This window comes from Mauremys mutica, chromosome 6 (genome assembly GCF_020497125.1).
Source record: "Mauremys mutica isolate MM-2020 ecotype Southern chromosome 6, ASM2049712v1, whole genome shotgun sequence".
Classification (NCBI taxonomy): Eukaryota; Metazoa; Chordata; order Testudines; family Geoemydidae; genus Mauremys; species Mauremys mutica.
The window spans coordinates 14223759-14243364 of record NC_059077.1 but is presented as its reverse complement, the minus strand read 5'-3'; the positions used below and the strand labels follow the sequence as shown (position 1 = coordinate 14243364).

Genomic DNA, 19606 nt, shown 5'->3' with positions numbered 1-19606 from the left:
TAGCCTTTCCGCAACAGCCTGGCCGTGTTGATCTGAGTGCATAGATGTGTATTTTTTTAAAAGGTATCACATCCTTCTGTTTGATGTGTTGTTGGGAACAGTTGCTAAGGAAAGCAGTGTACAATTACAGCCACAGTGATGTCCACTCTAATAATATACTTTGCTATGCATAGTTCAGATGCAGACACCTCTCTGCTATAAAGAGCACACAGATTTCAGCGGAGGAATACTTTAACTTATGTTACAGACACAGGGTTTGCAGCAGATCTAGTTTTCAAAATGCGGGGGCTGCGTAAGCCTGTGTTTAAAACTATGACAAGCGAAATTCTCTTGTGGGAGACGAATCACCCACAGGCTAGGAGACAAAGCAAACACATACACAAGCTTTGATTTGTTTTTTGATGAACTCGCCCCTTCCAATACTCTCTGGGTCTCATGCTGCACTGCATCTCCCGGAGCCAGAACCTAGGGCCAGCCATGGACTCTGCCCCCCTGCCCTCAACCTCCTCTTTGCAGCATATTTGCTCCTACTATGAAGAGAATTTGCCTGTTTCCCCTGCATTGGGACCTAGTGTTTCGGAGAAAGAGGAGGCCCTAATCATGGAAAAAGAACTAATATCAGCTCATTCTGTTTAGCGGAATTATTGCTTCTGAGATTTTGAAGGATAACCTGTATTAAAGGTCAACAAAGGACTACTCCATACCTCTAGCCTCAATATTACACGATCCGTTATGTGTGTTTAAAAGACACCCCCCAAAACAAAACCCTACCTGAGTAAAACTCTCCACTGCACACACACAGTTCTCCCCTTGTGGAGAGAATGAACCACACGTGATGGAATTGAGTCATGTCACTGCATGGTCTACCAGAAGATGCTCTACTGCTGGGCTGATATAACAACTTATATAGAATACAGTGTGCTCCGCATACATGCGTTTCTCATCTATTTACAGTCTGGGTGGAAGAAGAAAGGTGGCACGGAATGATACCTACCCTGTATTCAGAGGGGTTTAGCCCTGGGTGATGACAAACCAACGAAGTCTGCCATGCAGCCTGGGGCTGCACTCCTTTTTAACTGAGAAATACATTTGCCACAGACTATAAGGCCCAGAATAGAATGCAAAGCTTCATGGCTCACAGAGGCCTGATTCACATTGCATCACATGCTGGGACTGGCCACACGTCCATAGTAAAGATGAGGGCAGACGCAATCTGCTCCATTTTGTACCAATTAGTTGGGGCCAGCGGGCTCCTGGCAAGTTGCCAAGGCAGCCCTCTGTTGGGCGATATTTCGATGACTCTGATTTAACCCATCTGATTCCACTCAGAATTTCACTGGTTTAAAAGCAAAGAAAAACAGTGCTGGGTCCAGAAATAGCAACAGTTCCCCAAGGCCCATCAGACATCAGTTGCATTATTTTCATTTACATATGCCACTAAAGTGCCTCTAAAGGTTTACATCATTCAGATTCAAGAGCAAAGACTGGATTCACAGCCAAAACACGGGGAGAGCGAAATCCAAACCAGAGCTTTCCTGTCAATCCCCGTATTTCACATCAAGACAGCTGCTACTTGAGACACCGGTTCGTTTGCAGCCAGGGTTAGTAAGTCTGAATATCTGTACGTCTGCCAAGAGAGATACTCCTCAGAGGAACTGCCTTGAGGGGGGCACTGTGGCGTCTTTGTGCCACCAAACTGGCATATGTCTTGGGATCATAAAAGTCTCATGAGATAAGCTATGAACTTGAGCAGTTCCTGAAGCGAAGTCAAAGCAGGTGCTCGTCAACAGCTAAAAACAGAAGAGGAGCCAGGTTGAAAAGACAAAACCACATTTGTTCATTAAGCAGTATCCTTAGCTCTGCGATTTAATTGTTCTGCACCTGCTTTTCTCTCACAAGGATCAGCCAAGATTTAGGGACACGATCAATATATATCGAATAGTGCAGGCAGGACGGCTCAGTGGGTTAACACTCTAATCTGTTAGATCCTCTGCCAGAGCCTGGTTCATGTCTGGGTGTTGCAGGACTGGCTGGGATCTCAATTTGCAGTCATTTGCTCCTGAGAGAAAGGGACAAACAGGTCCACACAGCTCCTACAAAACAGGAACATCTGTTGGGACCATATGCAAGGGGCTTGATCTGCAGTTATCGGTTCTGCCTTCGCTGTCAGTGGCCAATAGTATTCAGAGGATGAGTGGGCATGTTTATCCCTATTTATCGCACCCTTGTATAGAGAGACTATAGCTTGACCACGTACGGCTAGCAGAGCTCTTTACACTTCGGGATAAGCTTAGTCTGAAAGATGTTACTGACAAACAAGTCCAGTTCTAGACCAGGTGTTTTAGAGAAGTTATCAATTAACAGTAAAGAACAATGTGTGAGTTGCAATTTGGAAACACTTGTCTCCTAGGGGCTGGAAAAGGTCAGGACTCCTGGGTTCTATTCTGTTTGCGCAAAACGTTTAGTCCTCTGTGCTTCTGTTTCCGAAATGGATATTAGGCTCCTTACCTATCACACAGAGCATGGTGAACTTCCTGTGTGTAAAGCATTTGGAATTGCAGTTACTATATTACTAGTTAATATTTATTATATTACGATGTTAGTGCTAAGTGTTATTGTAATGATACAGGCTCTACCCAGCATTCACTCCATCAACAGAATGGTCAATGGTGCCCAGGAAACAGTAATATGTAAAACTGTTCTTTATTGCACTAATATTCTATCTTGAACCAGTTTAATCAGCTAGTCTGGGGGAGAGTGATAGTGACTAGCAGTAAGAGAAAGATACTAGTAAGAAAGGTGCTGTCTCCTAGCCTTGTTACACTGCCATTGTGATCTCTGTAACGCTTTCAAAACTCCTCTCTGGCTTTACAGAAAATTACACATTCTGACGAGTGCTTTATGATTTTTCAATAGCCAATGATTATACAGAACAATCACAAAGAAAAAAAGTTGGGAGAACCTCTGTAACTCGAGATTACACACATTTGTTTTCATGCCACATTCTCAGACAGTGCAAGTACACGTATCAGGGTTGCCTGGTCTTCCCCCTTCCCCCAAACTCCACATCTGAGCAATTTCCTAGATATGTTCTATGTGCCCATATAAACAGGCCAAATTTGGCATTAAATTACTCCAGGTTGACACTCGTGTAATTGGGGGGCAGAATTTATTCCTTCCCCTTCCAATCGCTCTTAAAAGGAAATTGTTCATGTGAAAATCCCTTTCTGATATGCATTACTCTTATCCTATGTTGTAGATCGGGAAGCTGATGGACTTGCCATCAGTCAGTGACAGAGCCAGGAACAGAACCCAGGAGACCGGACTCTGTCTGCTATGCTAACCAGAGCGGGCTGACATTTTTCTGATGGACGACACTTCCCTGGGACATGCTGGTTTGAAAACATTCTGTGGGCACATGTCAATTCTGTCGAAGGTTTGGATAGAAACCAGGCAGGCAACATGTGGAGCCAGGGAACAGGCAGCAGCCTCCTGGGGCTTCCTGACTCCCCCAGGAGTGTGGCAAGCTGCTAACTGCCTGACTTCCTGGGCGGCTGCCTTGCTGTGCTAACTAGATTCCCTAGGGAGCTGGGGCACCCGGGAGCAAGCTGACAAATTCCATTTTGGTTCTCCTCAAATGGCTTTCTTCCTCCTGTGAAAAATGCTGACTTTTTGACTTTTTTGTCCAGATTCAGGATGAAATTTTATCCCAGAAACATGAAAATTTTTAGTGGGAGGGAAATTCCATTTTCTGGGTAGCTCTAATGCTAATGACAGCACTAGACTTTCAAGTCAATGAGAAAAGCTAACAAAAACCAGTTGGCTGCTGACTTCTAGAAGAGAGATGCTAGCTATACCTAACGTTACTTCTTATGCTTTTTAGGGAGGCAATGTGGTCTAGTACCCAGGGCACTAGGCTGAGAATTAGTAGACATGGTGCCTCTTCTCAGCTCTGCCAGTGCCCTGTTGTGTGACCATGGGCAAGTCACTTCACCTCTATGGCTATTTCACCTCACACCCTTTGTCTGTCTTCGCTATTTAGAACTTAAGCTCTTTGGGGCAGGCATGGCCTCTCACTGTATCTCTATACGTCACCTAGCACAATAGGGCCTGAACCTTGGTTGGGATCTCTAGGTATAATATTGTTATACACATTAATATTTCTCCTTTTCTATCTTTTTTAAATTACAGGTGCTACCCTCTTTGCCTAATGATATTTTGATTGCCTTACAACACATTAGTGCAGTGTCTATCCCACAAGAACAGATTCAGAAAAGTGTCAATTCTTGCTGACTAAGTGATTTCACTCTCTTTTGGAAATTCTTTCTTTGGAGAAAGCAAAAACCTGAAATAGCCTTGCTTTCTGCTGCCAGTTTGCTTCCTCCTGAAAGCTCAGCTCTGATACAGCACCTGGTGATCCTCAAGGACCATTTTTTTTCTTTAACATTACTTTTTCAACAGAATTGTTTCTGAAACAAGACAATCATGTGATTAGTTCAAAGTTCTACCGGCATTTAAACTGACTCCCAGCTCTCTTTGTATCTCCCCACACTACTTCCTTAAACATCTCTAATCCCAGGGGTGGGAAATCACTTAATGGTAAATAACTACAATACTGTTCACAAAGTAAATCCCAGAAAGTGTGTTAGCCAATGCTTCACGCTGTATTTAGCCATAAGCATAAGCTCAATGATCCTCCAGTTGCGGTAACAGCAAATAAAAAAGACGGATGACTTCCTGCAGCTACTGTCAGTTGCTGAGTTTTATAAGTATCATTTTTTCAAAGATCAGTTTAAATGTTTCCTGATCTTGCTGTATGACCACAGAGGGCCCAATCCTGCCAGTTGCTGTGCATGTCTTAAAAAGTGCCAAGTATCTTCAACTTCCAGTGAAGTCAGTGGCTCAGCAACTTGCAGCATCTGGGTTGCCCTTTCCTCTCTCCACAAAATCACTGGTTCTGCAGTTAATAATGCAGAAAACTTGTCATGCAGCATCCCTGGATTGCCCTACCCAAATTATCTCTGTTGACTGGATTAGAGACATATCTGTCAGTCACTAACGCCTGAGGTCAGCCGTTTCCTTGCTGAAGAAGATTTTAGATTCTTTTCTTCTCCTCTTTGGACCGTTAGCCCTCACGCTGAACTCCACTTCATCACAGGAGAACCTGGATGAAAATAGCTGGAGCCAGCTCTGATTTCCTCTGACTTTAATAGAAGTCAGCACAATACACAAGACGGATATCCTCTCCTTGGCTCTGTGCATTCACTCACGTGGGTGTTTCAAACAGAGCTCACAAATCCCGCAGGTAAAGACAGGATTCATAGTGAGGAGAGCGGAGACAATTCTGGACATGAACCCGCGCCGGCTACAGGGCTGGAAAGGAAAAGGCTGGCTGCAAAGGAGGATTGTGCAACTTTCTGAAATATTACGTTTAACTGTCAGAGTCCTGATTTTCAGAAGCGCTGTGTTCTCACTGTTCCATTCTAAGTCAATGGGAGCTGCAGATGTAGGCCTCTGCTGGTCTTAACATTTTATTTTTAATGGGCCTGCAAAATTATCTACCCTCTACCTATGCTACCACTGTCACTGTGAACAACCCCCGTCATTGACAGCTGAGATTAACCTAGCAACTCTTCAAGGGAAAGAGCCCGGAGCCACAGGCCAGGCTCAAGCCTAACTCATCTGAAGTACCCCAGGCAGGTACTGTATGTCTAGCTGTTTCTGATGACAGTACACGACAGTTAAACATTATTCCCGGGGGTGGGAGCTGAGCCAAGGACAGTGTCTTGCTTGAATTCCTGCCTTATAGCAAAGAATTATTAATACTTAACATAATAGCTTTCTTCCCCCTAAATGGGACGGTTTAATTTAAACAAAGAAGAGAAGAGCGTCTGTGAAACTGGACTTTGAAATAAACACGTTTAGGACCTGCATGGTGGGCCTGTGCTGCCTCCCAGGAGACCTAGAGTGAAATCCTGACTCCATTAAGACAATGAAAAAACTTCCACGTGGCCAGGATGTCACCCCTAGGTTCAGCTGCTGGGAGCAGTCTCTTGCTCCCTGGACTGGAAGGCACCTCAGCACCCTGGGTCACCCCCCGTGAGGGAACACACCCTACACACCACTGCAATAATCTTTGTACAAACTATGCCTTGTGAGGTGTCAATTGAAAACTCATAATTTGCTGGTCAGCATTGTCCTGATAAAATACATGTGGCAACATTATATGTGAAGTTATAAGATTCCCCTGTAAGATGGTATTAACACAGGTTCCAAACCCCACAGCCCTGCTCACGCAGAAGTCAGCAAACAGGTCTGTCCTAAACAAAGGAATGTGTGTTTGCCTTAATTTGCATTTAAGCAATAAACAGAATAATCAAGCAGGAAGGGAAAACAAAGGAAGCTCAGACAGGTGAAAAAACCCAGCAGGGAATATCCTTCCACATAGATTCTTTATCTTCTGGCTCTCAGCTGGAAATGTTTTTCAAGAGGGGGACTGAAACTATCAAAAGGAGGGACAAACACCCTCAGGCACCCCCTTCTCTCTCCCTGCTCACCTCATTTTCCAAACCTAAGAAGAAAAGAGGAAACAGCCATTGGACTCTGGGGAAGGGGTCCTGACCTGAAAGTTTGGTCAGTAATCTGCTGGAATATGCAGTATGAAAGTTTGCTGTGCAACAATAGTTTCTTAAGTAGATATTAGAAGGCGCTTTGTCTTCATTTTTCTTGTAACCATTTCTGGCTTTTATGCCTCATTACTTGTAACTCACTTAAAATCTCTCTCTTTGTAGTTAATAAACTAGTTTTACTGTCTTATCTAATCCAGCATGTTTAAATTGAGGTGTCTGGGTAACTCTATTTAAAATAATAAACTGGCATATTATTCCCTTAAAGGTATAATGGACTTAATATATCTGTACTATCCAGAAGAGGGCTGGGTAGTACAGGACATACATTTCTAGGGGGGGTGTTGAGGTCACCCTGCAGTATAACCAAGGCTGGTGAGAACCATGGTATAACTGGCAGGCACCCAGGGTGTTGCATGCATGCTAGAAGGCTGTTTGTGAGTGGCCCAGGTGGGCCATAGACATTGTAAGACACCCCTGGTTGCAGGGTTGGGGTGACACAGCCCCTCACTAGTCTGGATTGTATCGCATTATGTCACAACCCCACAGCAATGTCCATGGCCAGCTGGCAAAGCTGAAGGGACAGGTCACCTGAGTGTTCATCCATCTTATGTTCCTCTTTCAGTTCAGCAGCAGGGTCCCCCCAACCACCAGAATGTGGTGATGCCAGGGGTGCTGACAGTCTCTTTTGCCCAGGAAGTTCCCCAACACATGCGGCCTGCAGGAAGAAGCTCTCTGCTGAGGAAAAGTCGCTCAAATCCAATTCAAATACACTCCTAGGATGCTTTCCGCCAGTCCTGATGATTGTAGCAGCTTCCCGGGCTTCTGGAGTGTTAACAATGACAGAGTCTTTGTTTGTACTACATACATGCTCTTAGAAAAGCATGAATGGGATCCTGTTTCTGATTTATAGCTTTCAGGATGTTAAATCATTGACCCTTGCTGATAAGTTTCCACAGATCATGCTTTAAAGAAAGTGTTACAGGTTTCCTGCAGTGGCACAGAGGATCTAGCTGAGAGCTCACCAGACAGAAGGATCTGCTGCTGTTTAGGGCTCCAGATGGCACATGACAATGAAGTTAGTTGTATCTCCAGCGGCACCGAAGCTTGGTTCAAGTTAGACGGATAGTAGTTTTTAAACACTAGAACAGGGGTAGGCAACCTATGGCACAGATGCCAAAGGCGGCACGTGAGCTGGTTTTCAGTGGCACTCACACTGCCTGGGTCCTGGCCACCAGTCTGGGGGGCTCTGCATTTTAATTTAATTTTAAATGAAGCTTCTTAAACATTTTAAAAGCCTTATTTACTTTACATACAACAATAGTTTAGTTATATATTATAGACTTATAGAAAGAGACCTAAAAATGGTAAAATGTATTACTGGCACGTGAAACCTTACATTAGAGTGAATAAATGAAGATTTGGCACACCACTTTTCTGAAAGGTTGCCGACCCCTGCACTAGAACATGAACATTTTAGGGATTTGCTAGTTTAGTTTAACCCTGGATGTGGCTGCCAGAAATGACTGAAAAATTTCACCACCACCACCACCACAGAAGTCTCATAGACTCAAGGTCAGAAGGGACCATTATGGTCATCTAGTCTGACCTCCTGCCACAGAATCTCAGCCACCCACTCTTGTAACAAACCCCTAACCTATGTCTGAGTTACTGAAGTCCTCAAATCGTGGTTTAAAGACCTCAAGGTACAGAGACTCCTCCAGCAAGTGACCCATGCCCCACGCTGCAGAGGAAGGCGAAAAACCTTCAGGGCCTCTGCCAATCTTCCCTGGAGGAAAATTCCTTCCCGACTCTAAATATGGCGATCAGCTAAACCTTGAGCATGTGGGCAAGACTCACCAGCCAGCACCCAGGAAAGAATTCTCTGTAGTAACTCAGATCCCACCCCATCTAACATCCCAACACAGGCCACTGGGCATATTTACCTGCTAATAATCAAAGATCAATTAATTGCCAAAATTAGGCTATCCCATCATACCATCCCCTCCATAAACTTATCACGGGAAAGAGCAAGTCATAACTGCCACTACCAAGGAGAATCTCCTCTGCTGTTGGATAAGGTGCTAGTATCTCATGGGCTCTCAGTGTATTTTGCTACCTACCCCTCTTGCTTATGATCAGGGCTCTGAGTTTTTTGCTGTGATTTTTTACTCAAAATCATGGGCTGGTCACGGGTTGGCCCCAATCTTGGCGTGGTCTCTAAGCACCACTGTAACATTACTATTAATCAGCTCCACCATATTTACTTCCAGCCTCGCTAGGACTGCTTCCTCAAATTCCTGCTCCTGATGCCCTAGCATCTACCTCACACTGCAAGGACATATAGCAGCATAGTCACCTAGCATCCTCTTCACCCCCTAGGGCAGAAACCAGAGCAAGAACCGAGACAAAACCACAAGAGGTTTAAAAAAAATATCATAGAATCATAGAATCATAGAATTCAAGATCAGAAGGGACCATTATGATCATCTAGTCTGACCTCCTGCAAGATCACATGACCCAAGGAAAAATACAAATATTCAAAGGATCGGTGATTCCCATACACCTGTGCCTAGCTTGTGTATTTAACCAGCAGGAAGGTAACGGAATGATGAAACAAGCCCATAAGTTGCCTCTAGTAAAATGCCAGTTGTTGATATTGTCCACGCAACCTCCAAAGCCACAACTCCTCACCTAAGCAATACTTGAATTTTCCTCATTCAGTAGCTGAAAGCAGGGATAGGTACATAATGATACAACGAGGGAGTGTGGACTATTGGTTAAAGCAGGTTCTGGGTCTCAGGACTACTGGTCTCTATCTACTGTGGAGCTAGATACCACAGGGACTAGCCCTGTCACGGACTTGCTACATAACCCTTGGACTAGTTAGTTAAACTCCAGACCTCAGTTCCTTCATGTGCAAAATAAAGGAACGAATGGTAAATGTGGCAACGTACCTCCCATAGTTTAATTAGTTATTTATTTGTGGAAGTGTCTTGAGACCCTTAAATGATGCTTGGCAGCATGCAAGCACAGAGTGCTACTACAATCATCCAGCACTGGAGTGAGCTAGAAAACAAACTCCTTGAACAGCACTTGGGCATTGTATAATAGACCTCGTTGCTGAAACATGTGCATATACAAAGGGATAAATAACGATACAGTTTAACATCAGCTTGTCTAGCTATAGAAGTCACAGGTGACACATTACACATAAATCTCTCTCTTATTGTTTCAGACTCCTCCTCGCTCTGAGATCTGTGCATCAATAAGCCAGCCTTGGCTACGATTCTCATTATATATGCCTGCCCTCTCATTGACCCAGAATTGTGAAAGCAAAGCCCTCTTTTCATTGTAAACCCACTGGAGAGCAAGACTCAAAATCACTTAAAACTTTGTGTAATGGAATTTCTCTGTTAACTATAGTCATTTTTCCCCCATCTGTTAACACGAGCAGGAAACAAGAGCTGAGATTTCTTGCACCCAGAAGGATCTACAGGTTAGCTTTCATGTTTACCACGTCACTACAACAGATATTTCAGAATACAATGGACATACACAGCGGAGGAGCTGCATCGCATCGAAGGCTTTCTGCTGGCAGCTTCGGAGAACTTGGGGCAGATTCCGTCCCTGCGTAATTGCCTTTCTTCAGAGACATGGAGTTTCATGAGATCTGCAAGTCTCTGAGATTTGGCTGAGCACAGGGAGAACCAGAAGGGGACGGGCAGTTCATTAAATAGAAATTTTTAATTTGTACTTAATATTGCACCTTCTTCTAATGTGAAAGTGCTTTACGCACGCGTTAATTGGGGATCACAACAAAACATGCAGGTAGATAAGTCAGTATGATCATCCCCATTTTATAAACCTCAAAGTACTTCACTCCAGTAGGTGAACGCAGTTGGGAAACTGGAGTGCAGCGAGATACAGGGACTTGCCCAGGGTCAGACCATGAGTTGGTAGCAGATCGGAACCCAGGAGCCTTCACTCCTTATCTCACTTGACAGAATTCTACTCACCTTCCGAGTAAACAGCATTTGGGGGTGTGAAGTTTTGACCTCATTGGAAACCTCCCAACTCAGCAAAATCACGAAGAGAAAGATTCAGCTCCACAGAGTCATTATTTTCCATAAAAAGGGGCAAGGAGTAAATGGAAAAAATGGGAGGAATCTTCCAGGACACTTCCCCACTCAAAATACTGGAGCAGACAGTCAGTGAAGTTCCACTGAAGCCAATGATCTACACCCATTTACACCGGGTGAGCATCTGGCTACAGCACTGAAGGAAGAGTTAACAGCAGACAATCAAGAGAAGATGGTCACTTTCCTTGAGAGGAAGAATCCTCTAATCGTTAAAGAGCAAGAGTGGGAGTTGGACTCCTCAGTTTTATTCCTGGCTCTGCCAGTTGGTCAGAGTAACCTTGGGCAGGTCACTTAACTTCTCTGTGCCCTATCTGAAAACCAGGGATGATACTTACTGCAGGGTTTAATTAGCGTTCCCCAAGTATCTGAAGGTCTGGAGTTTGAAGGTGATGCCTGATTACTGTTATGTTCACAAGAACTGTACATACTCGATATTAACACAATAAAAACCCATAGAAAGAGGTCACCCTTATTGGACAATCTCCTTCCTTAAGAAACTGGCCTGAAGTATCCCAGATGTAGTGAATAATGAATATATTTTTGCCCCCCTCTTCATGAGAAAGTCACCACGAGGAATCGACTGACTTTTGTGGGTCACCGGAGCAGTTGATAAGACAGTGTTCGCTGGAGTGTGTTTCTTTAAACAGAAGCACAAACCCTTTCAGTGAATGATCAGCTAGTGACACAAAACTCACCAATGTGAGGCTAACCTGCAAAGCCTTCTGAGCAAGGAATGCTCTCAGGGTATGTCTACACAGCAATTAGACACCTGCGGCTGGCCTGTGCCAGCAGACTCAGGTTCACGGGGCTCAGGGTCTGTGGCTGTTTCACTGCTGCATAGACATCTGGGCTTGGGTTGAAGTCTGAGCTCTAGGACCATGTGCGATTGGAGGATCCCAGAGTTTGGGCTCCAAGCCCGGCAGTCTACACAGCAATGAAACAGCCCTGCAGCCTGAGCCCTGCGAGACTAAGTCAGCTGACATGGGGCAGCCAAGGGATTTTCTTTGCTGTGCAGACATAGCCTCAGGTTCCTGGAGATTGGCTCACGCCTGCATGTTCACCACAGCTGCTATTTCATATTCTTTTTTGTGGGGATGGAGTCGTTGTAGCTGACAACGTCACAGTAATGGCAGCAGCCACCGCAGGATGGCACAGTAGCACTTTAGCAAGATCTTCTCCCTCCTTGGTTTGTGGCTGCATCAAATCAAAGCAGAAGGAGTCAGGGGCTCACTATATGTTTGAAGGATTGAAGAATACAGTGAGAATTGATGGCAGAATATTCTTATATTCTGGGCATCACTTCAACCCATCTCAAAGTGAAATGTAAGGCTAGGAATCGGTGCTGTTTCTCCACAGGATAACAGCTGTCACATACTGATACTGAGCTGGAGTCTATTTTACGGTGTATAGTAAATAGCATTGTTAACAAAGTTACATTTGCAGGGCCAGATTCTGCTCTCATTTCCATCTGTGCAGTTTTAAGTTGTAATGGGGTTGCACAGCAGAATGAAAAGAGACAAGAACAATGGTGACTTTCACAATCCAGGTCTTGTGGTGCTGGCAGTCTGGAAAATATCCTGGTTCTTCTTGAACAATTATTATGTTGTGGTCTGAGGGATGAAGATGGAATCCCATGATATGTGTGTATCTTTTTCAGAGTAGAACCCCATTTTCGTGAGAGGTCTTCAAACCACAATTTGAGGACTTCAATAACTCAGACATAGGTTAGGGGTTTGTTATTGAAGTGGATGGGTGAGATTCTGTGGCAGGAGGTCAGACTAGATGATCATGATGGTCCCTTCTGACCTTGTAGAAGCAGCAAAGAATTCTGTGGCACCTTATAGACTAACAGACGTTTTGCAGCATGAGCTTTCGTGGGTGAATACCCACTTCTTCGGATGCAAGTAGTGGAAATTTCCACTAAATTTCCACTAAATTTCCACTACTTGCATCCGAAGAAGTGGGTATTCACCCACGAAAGCTCATGCTGCAAAACATCTGTTAGTCTATAAGGTGCCACAGGATTCTTTGCTGCTTCTACAGAACCAGACTAACATGACTACCCCTCTGATACTTGACACCTTCTGACCTTAAAGTCTATGAGTCTATGTAAATCAGAGTGCCAGCATTTTTGCCAGCTGGATTAAGGGTAGATATATGGCAAGAAGGAATGTCAGACAACTGCCACATGCTGTTTGCCCAAAAGCCTGACTCAGCCCCGGGCACTGCACACAGCCAGCCACAGGATTGGAAACAAGCAACGCAAAATATAATAAAGCGATGAATTCCAGCCACAGCAGAAAAGGAAAGCACATTGCAAAGAGTGATGTGATTTCAATGACAGGACGTGTGTGTAACATACACCATCAGCAACAAAATGAAAATGAGGGCCGCTCCCACATCACCACCACAAAGCATTTCTGCACATAAATGAAGCGCCAAATTCTCCTCTCTTCAGAGCACAAAAAGGGAGCCTGTGCCCATACAAAATAACATCACTGGCTGGGGTACAATGTTGTTACATGCTATGGACAATGCCTTAATGTGACAAGAGGCTTTCCATATAATCCTCATCGACCTGGTCCTTTTCACTAAGGGCATCCTTGCCATCCACCACCCTCTCAGCTCACGGAGTGATGCTATGGCTGTCAATGCCTGTTTGTTTCTATCAAGGTGACCTTTTCCACCTTCCCTGGGAAGAGGCACATCAGTCATGACCACACCTGTGGGGCTGAACACTTGCTTGGAGTAGACAGAGGACAGACAGTTTAGGTGAGATACACGGACCGCCCATCAGCCTGGGTCAGCCTTAGCTGAGAAGTGAGAGACACCCTGCCATCATTTCCCAGAAGCTCCCTTCCTTCACGTGATGTCTGGGGCTCGAACCCAGGCCTGTGAGTTCCCAGACATCCTGGCCTCCAGCCAATGTCTTCTGAAATCTGGTGGGTCAAGGAGCTAGCAGAACTACAGCCTCAGCCAAGGCACCACCCACAGAAGCCCTGATTGGAAGATCGCCCGGCTCTACCGATTGGCCCAACCATGCTATTTAAGCCAGACAAAGGCACAGGCAGTTGTCTGAGCAACCAGGGGATTCCCTGTTGCTGCTGCATTGGAGCCTGCGCTTGTGCCCACTTCCTGCATTTGGCACCCTGTACCCAACCCTGTTCCTGATTCTTGCTCCGCTCCTGGCTCCTGCCTTTGCTCCTGGCTCCCACAGTGCTCCTGGCCTCGCCTCTGGTTCCTACCCCTACAGCTTGCTTCCAACCATCAGTTACCAGTTCTGGTTCGGACCCCTGGCTCAGACTTCTGACTCTGCTTTGACCCTTGGCTCTGGCATTTGGTATCTAACCCTGGTCCCACCCCTCAGCTTTGATTCCTGTCCCTGATTCTGCCTCGACCCCTGGCTCTGGTAATTGGCAGTTGACTCTGGTGCTGAGCCTCAACTTCGTTCCCCAACCTGAATGCCTGCTCCACCCACTACACCTACTCTGACCACTCAGACCGCCTAGGGTCCTGGTCCCTAACACGTCAGCCAAGTGCTGGTATTTTAGTTGCCAGGGCATTAAGAAAAATGCCCATGGGACTTTGGGAGCTGGCAACACATGTGCACTGCTGAACTGAGCTGTTTTCAGCAGATAACTAACAGGTTAAAAGGTCCCACAGCCTATCAATCCCATAAGCCAGCCAGCCTCCCTGCAAAACAGTGAGCTAAACTGAGCCCAAACATTCAAGACTGTAGGGCCACATCTCACAGATCCAACCCATCAGAGATGTGGACAGAGGTAGGTCCTGACAGGGCCAGCTCCAGGCACTAGCGAAGGAAGCAGGTGCTGGGGGCGGCCAATGGAAACGGGCGGCACGTCCGGGTATTCAGCGGCAATTCGGCGGCGGGTCCCTCAGTCCCTCTCGGAGGGAAGGACCCGCTGCTGAATTGCTGCCGAAGAGTGAAGCGGTGCGGTAGCGCTGCCGTCAAAGCGCCGCCAATTGCGGCTTTATCTTTTTTTTTTTTTTTTCCCTTCGCTTCGCTGCTTGGGGCGGCAAAAAAGCTGGAGCCGGCCCTGGGTCCTGATGGGCTTTGGAAAGAGCCTGCTATAACCCTCCTTGGCCAAACAAATCAGGCATGGCATGTGCCCTGTGCAGGCAGAGAACAAAGAGGGTATGTTGAAGGGTGCAGGCAGGCCTACAGACTCTAAGATACTCTCTCCCAGAAAGCAAATAATCACATATTAACCATGTGATGAGTCGCAAAACAGCATAATAAATCAACACAGACATTCAAGCCTATGCTCTCCATCAGCGTGCAGCCCGTGCCTAGGGGACAATCCCAATTTCCCTGGTTATATATCACTATTATGGTCTAAATGCCATGGCTGTCAGTTTATTTTTTAATTGACTTTGCTTTTCTATAGAGTTCTTGGACATGGTACAGTAAACCCAGTGCCGGGTGTACTGATAAAAAAGTCACCCATGATAATCAATGATCTGCACACACACAAATCATTACCATCCAGGTTGTAAGTGCAGCTGTTACAGCTACAAGCCATGCAGGTCGATGCCAGCAATTTTCCTCCAGCAGCGAGCCGCTTCCTAGACGGTGTAGTTGAGTCAGGGCTCATATTGGATTAAAGCAACTTTCAGCTATTTATTTCCATGTGTTTGGCATCAAGAGCTGTGAGATATGTGGCAACAAGCTTGGGCTCTGGCAGACCAATGGGGGACACAAATACAAGCGGTGAGGACCCTCTGCGGATAATGCCCAGCTTTCTTCCATTTAAGCCAGAGAGCTGTCTCCTCAATGCCCATCACCTCCTCAAGTGCCTCACCGGATCTTGTAGGAAGGGAGATCTTGTAATTAGGGCACAGAGATCTGGATTCAATTCAAGATTGTGCCATAGACTTTCATGTGTGACCCTGGGCAAGTCGCTTCAGCCAAGATCCACAAAGGGACTTCGGAGGAGGCCTCTGAGCACACCTATCGGATTCAGGCCCCACAGGTGAGATAGGTTGGGGAATGGCTATCTGCACCTGCCTTTAGGATCATGCTGGGCTTAGGCGTGAAACAGGCTGCCTAGATGCACTTGCCCCCAGGTAGAAACATAGATGCCTCGGGAACTTTTACAGTGAAAACGTTGGTGCTGAGAGAGTTTAGGAACCTACAGGGCGAGGTGGCAGCCGAGTGGGGGATTTTGTGGACTGCAGCAACACATTCTGGTCTTCAGGTACCTAAATCCCTTTGGGGATCCTGGCCTTCATCTCCCTGAGCCTCATCTCCTGTCTGTAAATGGGGATAAAGATCCTATCTTTCTCCTCTTTGGCCTGTCTTGTCTATTTAGACTGCAAGCTCTTCAGGCCAGGGGCTGTCTATGTACACTCCCAGCATATGGGCTCTGATGTTGGTCCAAGATTGTAGGTAATAAGAACAACAAACAATAATAATCTCAATCGTTGGGGAATCACATAAGGAGAGAGGTAGTCTCTGAGGTACTGAGAATCCAAACCTTTTAGAGCTTTATGGGTTAAAACTAGGTGGGGACAGTGCCTGGGGAATGAGCATTTGTTAAACTGAGCTTTTAAAATAGAAGGAGAGATAGAGATGGATATTAACTGGATGGTGCCTACAAAATTATATCGGTCTGTCGTAACCATGAAACACTTGCATAAACAAACACAAAAACCACTGCCCTCTCTTCACTTACACTTTTCTTTTCTATAATTAATTGGGCAAGAATGGAACTTGGGAAAAGCTCAACTATGGTCAGAATTCCTGGACTTCTTTCTAGTAATAACACACTGGGAACAGCTGCAAATATCTAATTACCTGCAGCATGTTGAGAAGCAGGCTTCGGAACTTGGTCCCCTCCACCATGAAGAGCGCCATTTTGTCACAGAGCTTGGCGGCTGTGGAGGCGAAGCTGCGGTCCGTCACCGCTTTCTGGTAAATGGTCTTGACAATCTCGCCCAGCATCTCCTCGGAGTTGGTGGAGTTCTGGGCCTCCTCCATGAAGGTGGTGAGCTTGGAGTCCACATCACTGCTGTTGTTCCTCATGCTGTTGAGGATTTCAATTAATTTGTCCATTTTGTTCTTTTGGGGGTTGGTTGCCTCCACCGGCACTTCGTCCTGATCCGTGAAAAGGGAAAGACAAGGCATCTGTTACACAAGGAAAAAACAGACATATCAGCCCTTGTTCTTTCACAGAAAACAGGGGGTAGGGGATGATGGGAGTCATACAATCAGATCTAAATCCAGGCATGTTCTAGTGGCACACTCTAGTGGTCTGAGGTCCGGAGTGGGAGCCAAGAACTTGGGAGCGCTAATCCCTGCTCTGATGGGGACTCCACCTACGACTCCTGTGCAAGTCATATCACATCTCTGTGCCTCAGCGTCCCCATGTGATAGATATACCTGTGCACCTCAGAGGTGTGACATTTACTAAGCGCCCATGAGCCAGGTTTGCCTGCAGAGAAAAGCCGTAGCTACTGATACTGTGAACACACTGACACTGTGAATCAGCATGACCCTGCTCAGGCACCTGGAAATACCAAGGTGACATGGGTGTCAGGCTTTATATAATTTTTGGTGGTGCCCAGAACGGGTCCAAGCAGAGTCGTTCCGTCCATATGATGGACTGGGGCAACTGCCCTGGGACCCGCACTTTGTGGGGTCCCACGCTACAGGGGGCTGTGGGGTCCAGGGTGGCCTAGGGAGTTAGCGGGGGGCCTGGCGCTGGCAGCAGCGAGAGACCCGTCCTCAGCCCCCCTATCCCCCACTCCGCGAGCTCCCGGCATCGCTCAGGGGAGGGGGCGGAAGCTGGAAGGAGGCAGGGCGGGTGCTGGGGGAAGGGGTGGAATGAGGATGGGCAAAGCAGGGATGGGAAGAAGTGCCACTCATAGTATTGCAGCTTTTTAACATTTAATTATGCTGTGAAACCTTTTGCTAGGGACAGACATGCAGTGGACAGCTCACATTTGCTACGAGCTGATCTCCTCTCTTTCTTTTTTTCCATTAACAAAACATTGTGCCACCCTCTATGAAAGTCCCCTGAAACCTTTAGCAAATTCCAGGCCTGGCCTTGAAACCTGATGGGTGGAGCTGTCAGAAGGCCAGCTGTGTAAACTCAATGCTGGACATGGGGCATAAACATAACTTGGTGTTTACCTGGAGTATTGCTCTCACATGACACCAGGCTCCTAGAAGCTATCGTGATGGGTTTGATCCTTCAAACCATCTCTTCTCATGTAAATAGTCCCACAGAAGCCAGTGAAATTGCTCACAGTAAGGACTGTTTAGGTGAGTGAGAATTTGCAAGCTCAGACCCTACATTAGGTCTCAGGAAAGAAACTTGCAAGTGAGTATTTTAAAACGGTTTGCATATCATCTATGTTTTACAGGAGAATACTAAGAATTAAAATAGTCTACATCGCACTGCATACATACAGCTACACAGACATATTCAAATGGGTATGCACACAAACACACAACAGAGCTGTTTATGTTCATGTTTGCTTAATTTCATATACTAGATATGCTCTGCATATTTGTGTTTATTTTTTACATTTGGATATTTTTGCTGAAAATTCGTTTGTGTAGATTTTTTCAATAAGCACAAATACACTTACAACAAAAATCCTGCATTCTCTAGGGTGCACGTGGACGGATTATCTATTAAACCCTCAGAAATTTGAAACTTTGTCTCCAGAAAGGATTTCTCGTCCATCACTTGCACACACAAAAGTTTTGTTATTGTTGAGTTGGTCAAGAGAAGGGGGAAGGATAAGGGTGCTTTTGATATATTTATCCATCTATCTAGATAAATAGCTATCAGGTTTAAGTGGCTAAATCTACGTATCCAGTGTTCAAAGTCTGAATTCTGCACTCAGTATCTAGATCAGGGGTGGGCAAACTTTTTGGCCTGAGGGCCCCATTGGTTTTCATAAATTGTATGGTGCCCCCCCACCCCCAGACTCCTGCCCCATCCAACCCCCTCATTCCCTGATGCCCCCCCGGGACCCCCACCCTATTGACACAACCCCGCTCCCTGTCCCCTGACTGTCCACGGACCCCCGCTGCCCCGTCCAATGCCTCCTTTCCTTCCTGACTGCCGCCCCGGGACCCCTGCCCCCATTCAACCCCTTGTTTCCCCCACCCAACCGCTCCGAGCCCTATCCACATTCCCACCCCATGACCACCACCCCAAACTCCTCTGCGCTCTATCCAACCCCCCTGCTCTCTGCCCCCTTACCGTGCTGCCTGGAGCACTGGTGGCTGGTGGCGCTGGAGCCGGGCCACGCCGCTGCCGCCGCCACTGTGCAGCACAGAGCACCGGGTCAGGCCGGGCTCTGCAGCTGCACTGCCCCAGGAGCTCACAGCCCCGTCGCCCAGAGCACTGCGCCAGCGGCAGAGCAAGCGAGCTGATGCTGCGGGGAATGGGGAACAGCAGGGGCGGGGCCAGGGGCTAGCCTCCCGGGCCAGGAGCTCGGGGGCTGGGCAGGACGGTCCCACGGGCTGGATGTGGCCCACGGGCCGTAGTTTGCCCACCTCTGATCTAGATTCTTGAAGAGACACAAAGCCACATTTTAGAACTCTCCAGAGACTCAGCTGACATTTGCAAAGAGGCTGGGAAATGCACATGCTCCTGATTTGGGCTCATAAACCCTCATCTTCATGCAGTGTTTTCTGCATGGGGGAGTTCACAATTCCTCCTTTGAAAACTCGGTCTTAACATGAACACCAAACAACAGGTCAGGTGCAGTTAGATAGAGACTCTGCAGTGTGTCAGTAAAAGGCCCGACGAAGAACCACAAAAACCCAGCCACCCACCAGAAGAAATGTTGACTTTA

At 46.5% G+C, this 19606-nt stretch overlaps 1 protein-coding gene across 11 annotated transcripts in view; it reads right to left on the bottom strand.

Annotated features, from left to right (window-relative positions):
- The window catches only part of CTIF (cap binding complex dependent translation initiation factor), a 351966-nt gene that overhangs the window by 108260 nt on the left and 224100 nt on the right, over positions 1 to 19606 (bottom strand). For 9 of the 11 annotated variants that reach the window (XM_045021188.1, XM_045021185.1, XM_045021183.1 and 6 more), the window contains one exon: positions 16587 to 16916. In XM_045021188.1, the coding sequence (XP_044877123.1) occupies positions 16587 to 16916 (330 nt within the window). The remainder of the gene's footprint in view (positions 1 to 16586; positions 16917 to 19606) is intronic. The other 2 variants (XM_045021187.1, XM_045021182.1) reach the window with 1 other exon arrangement.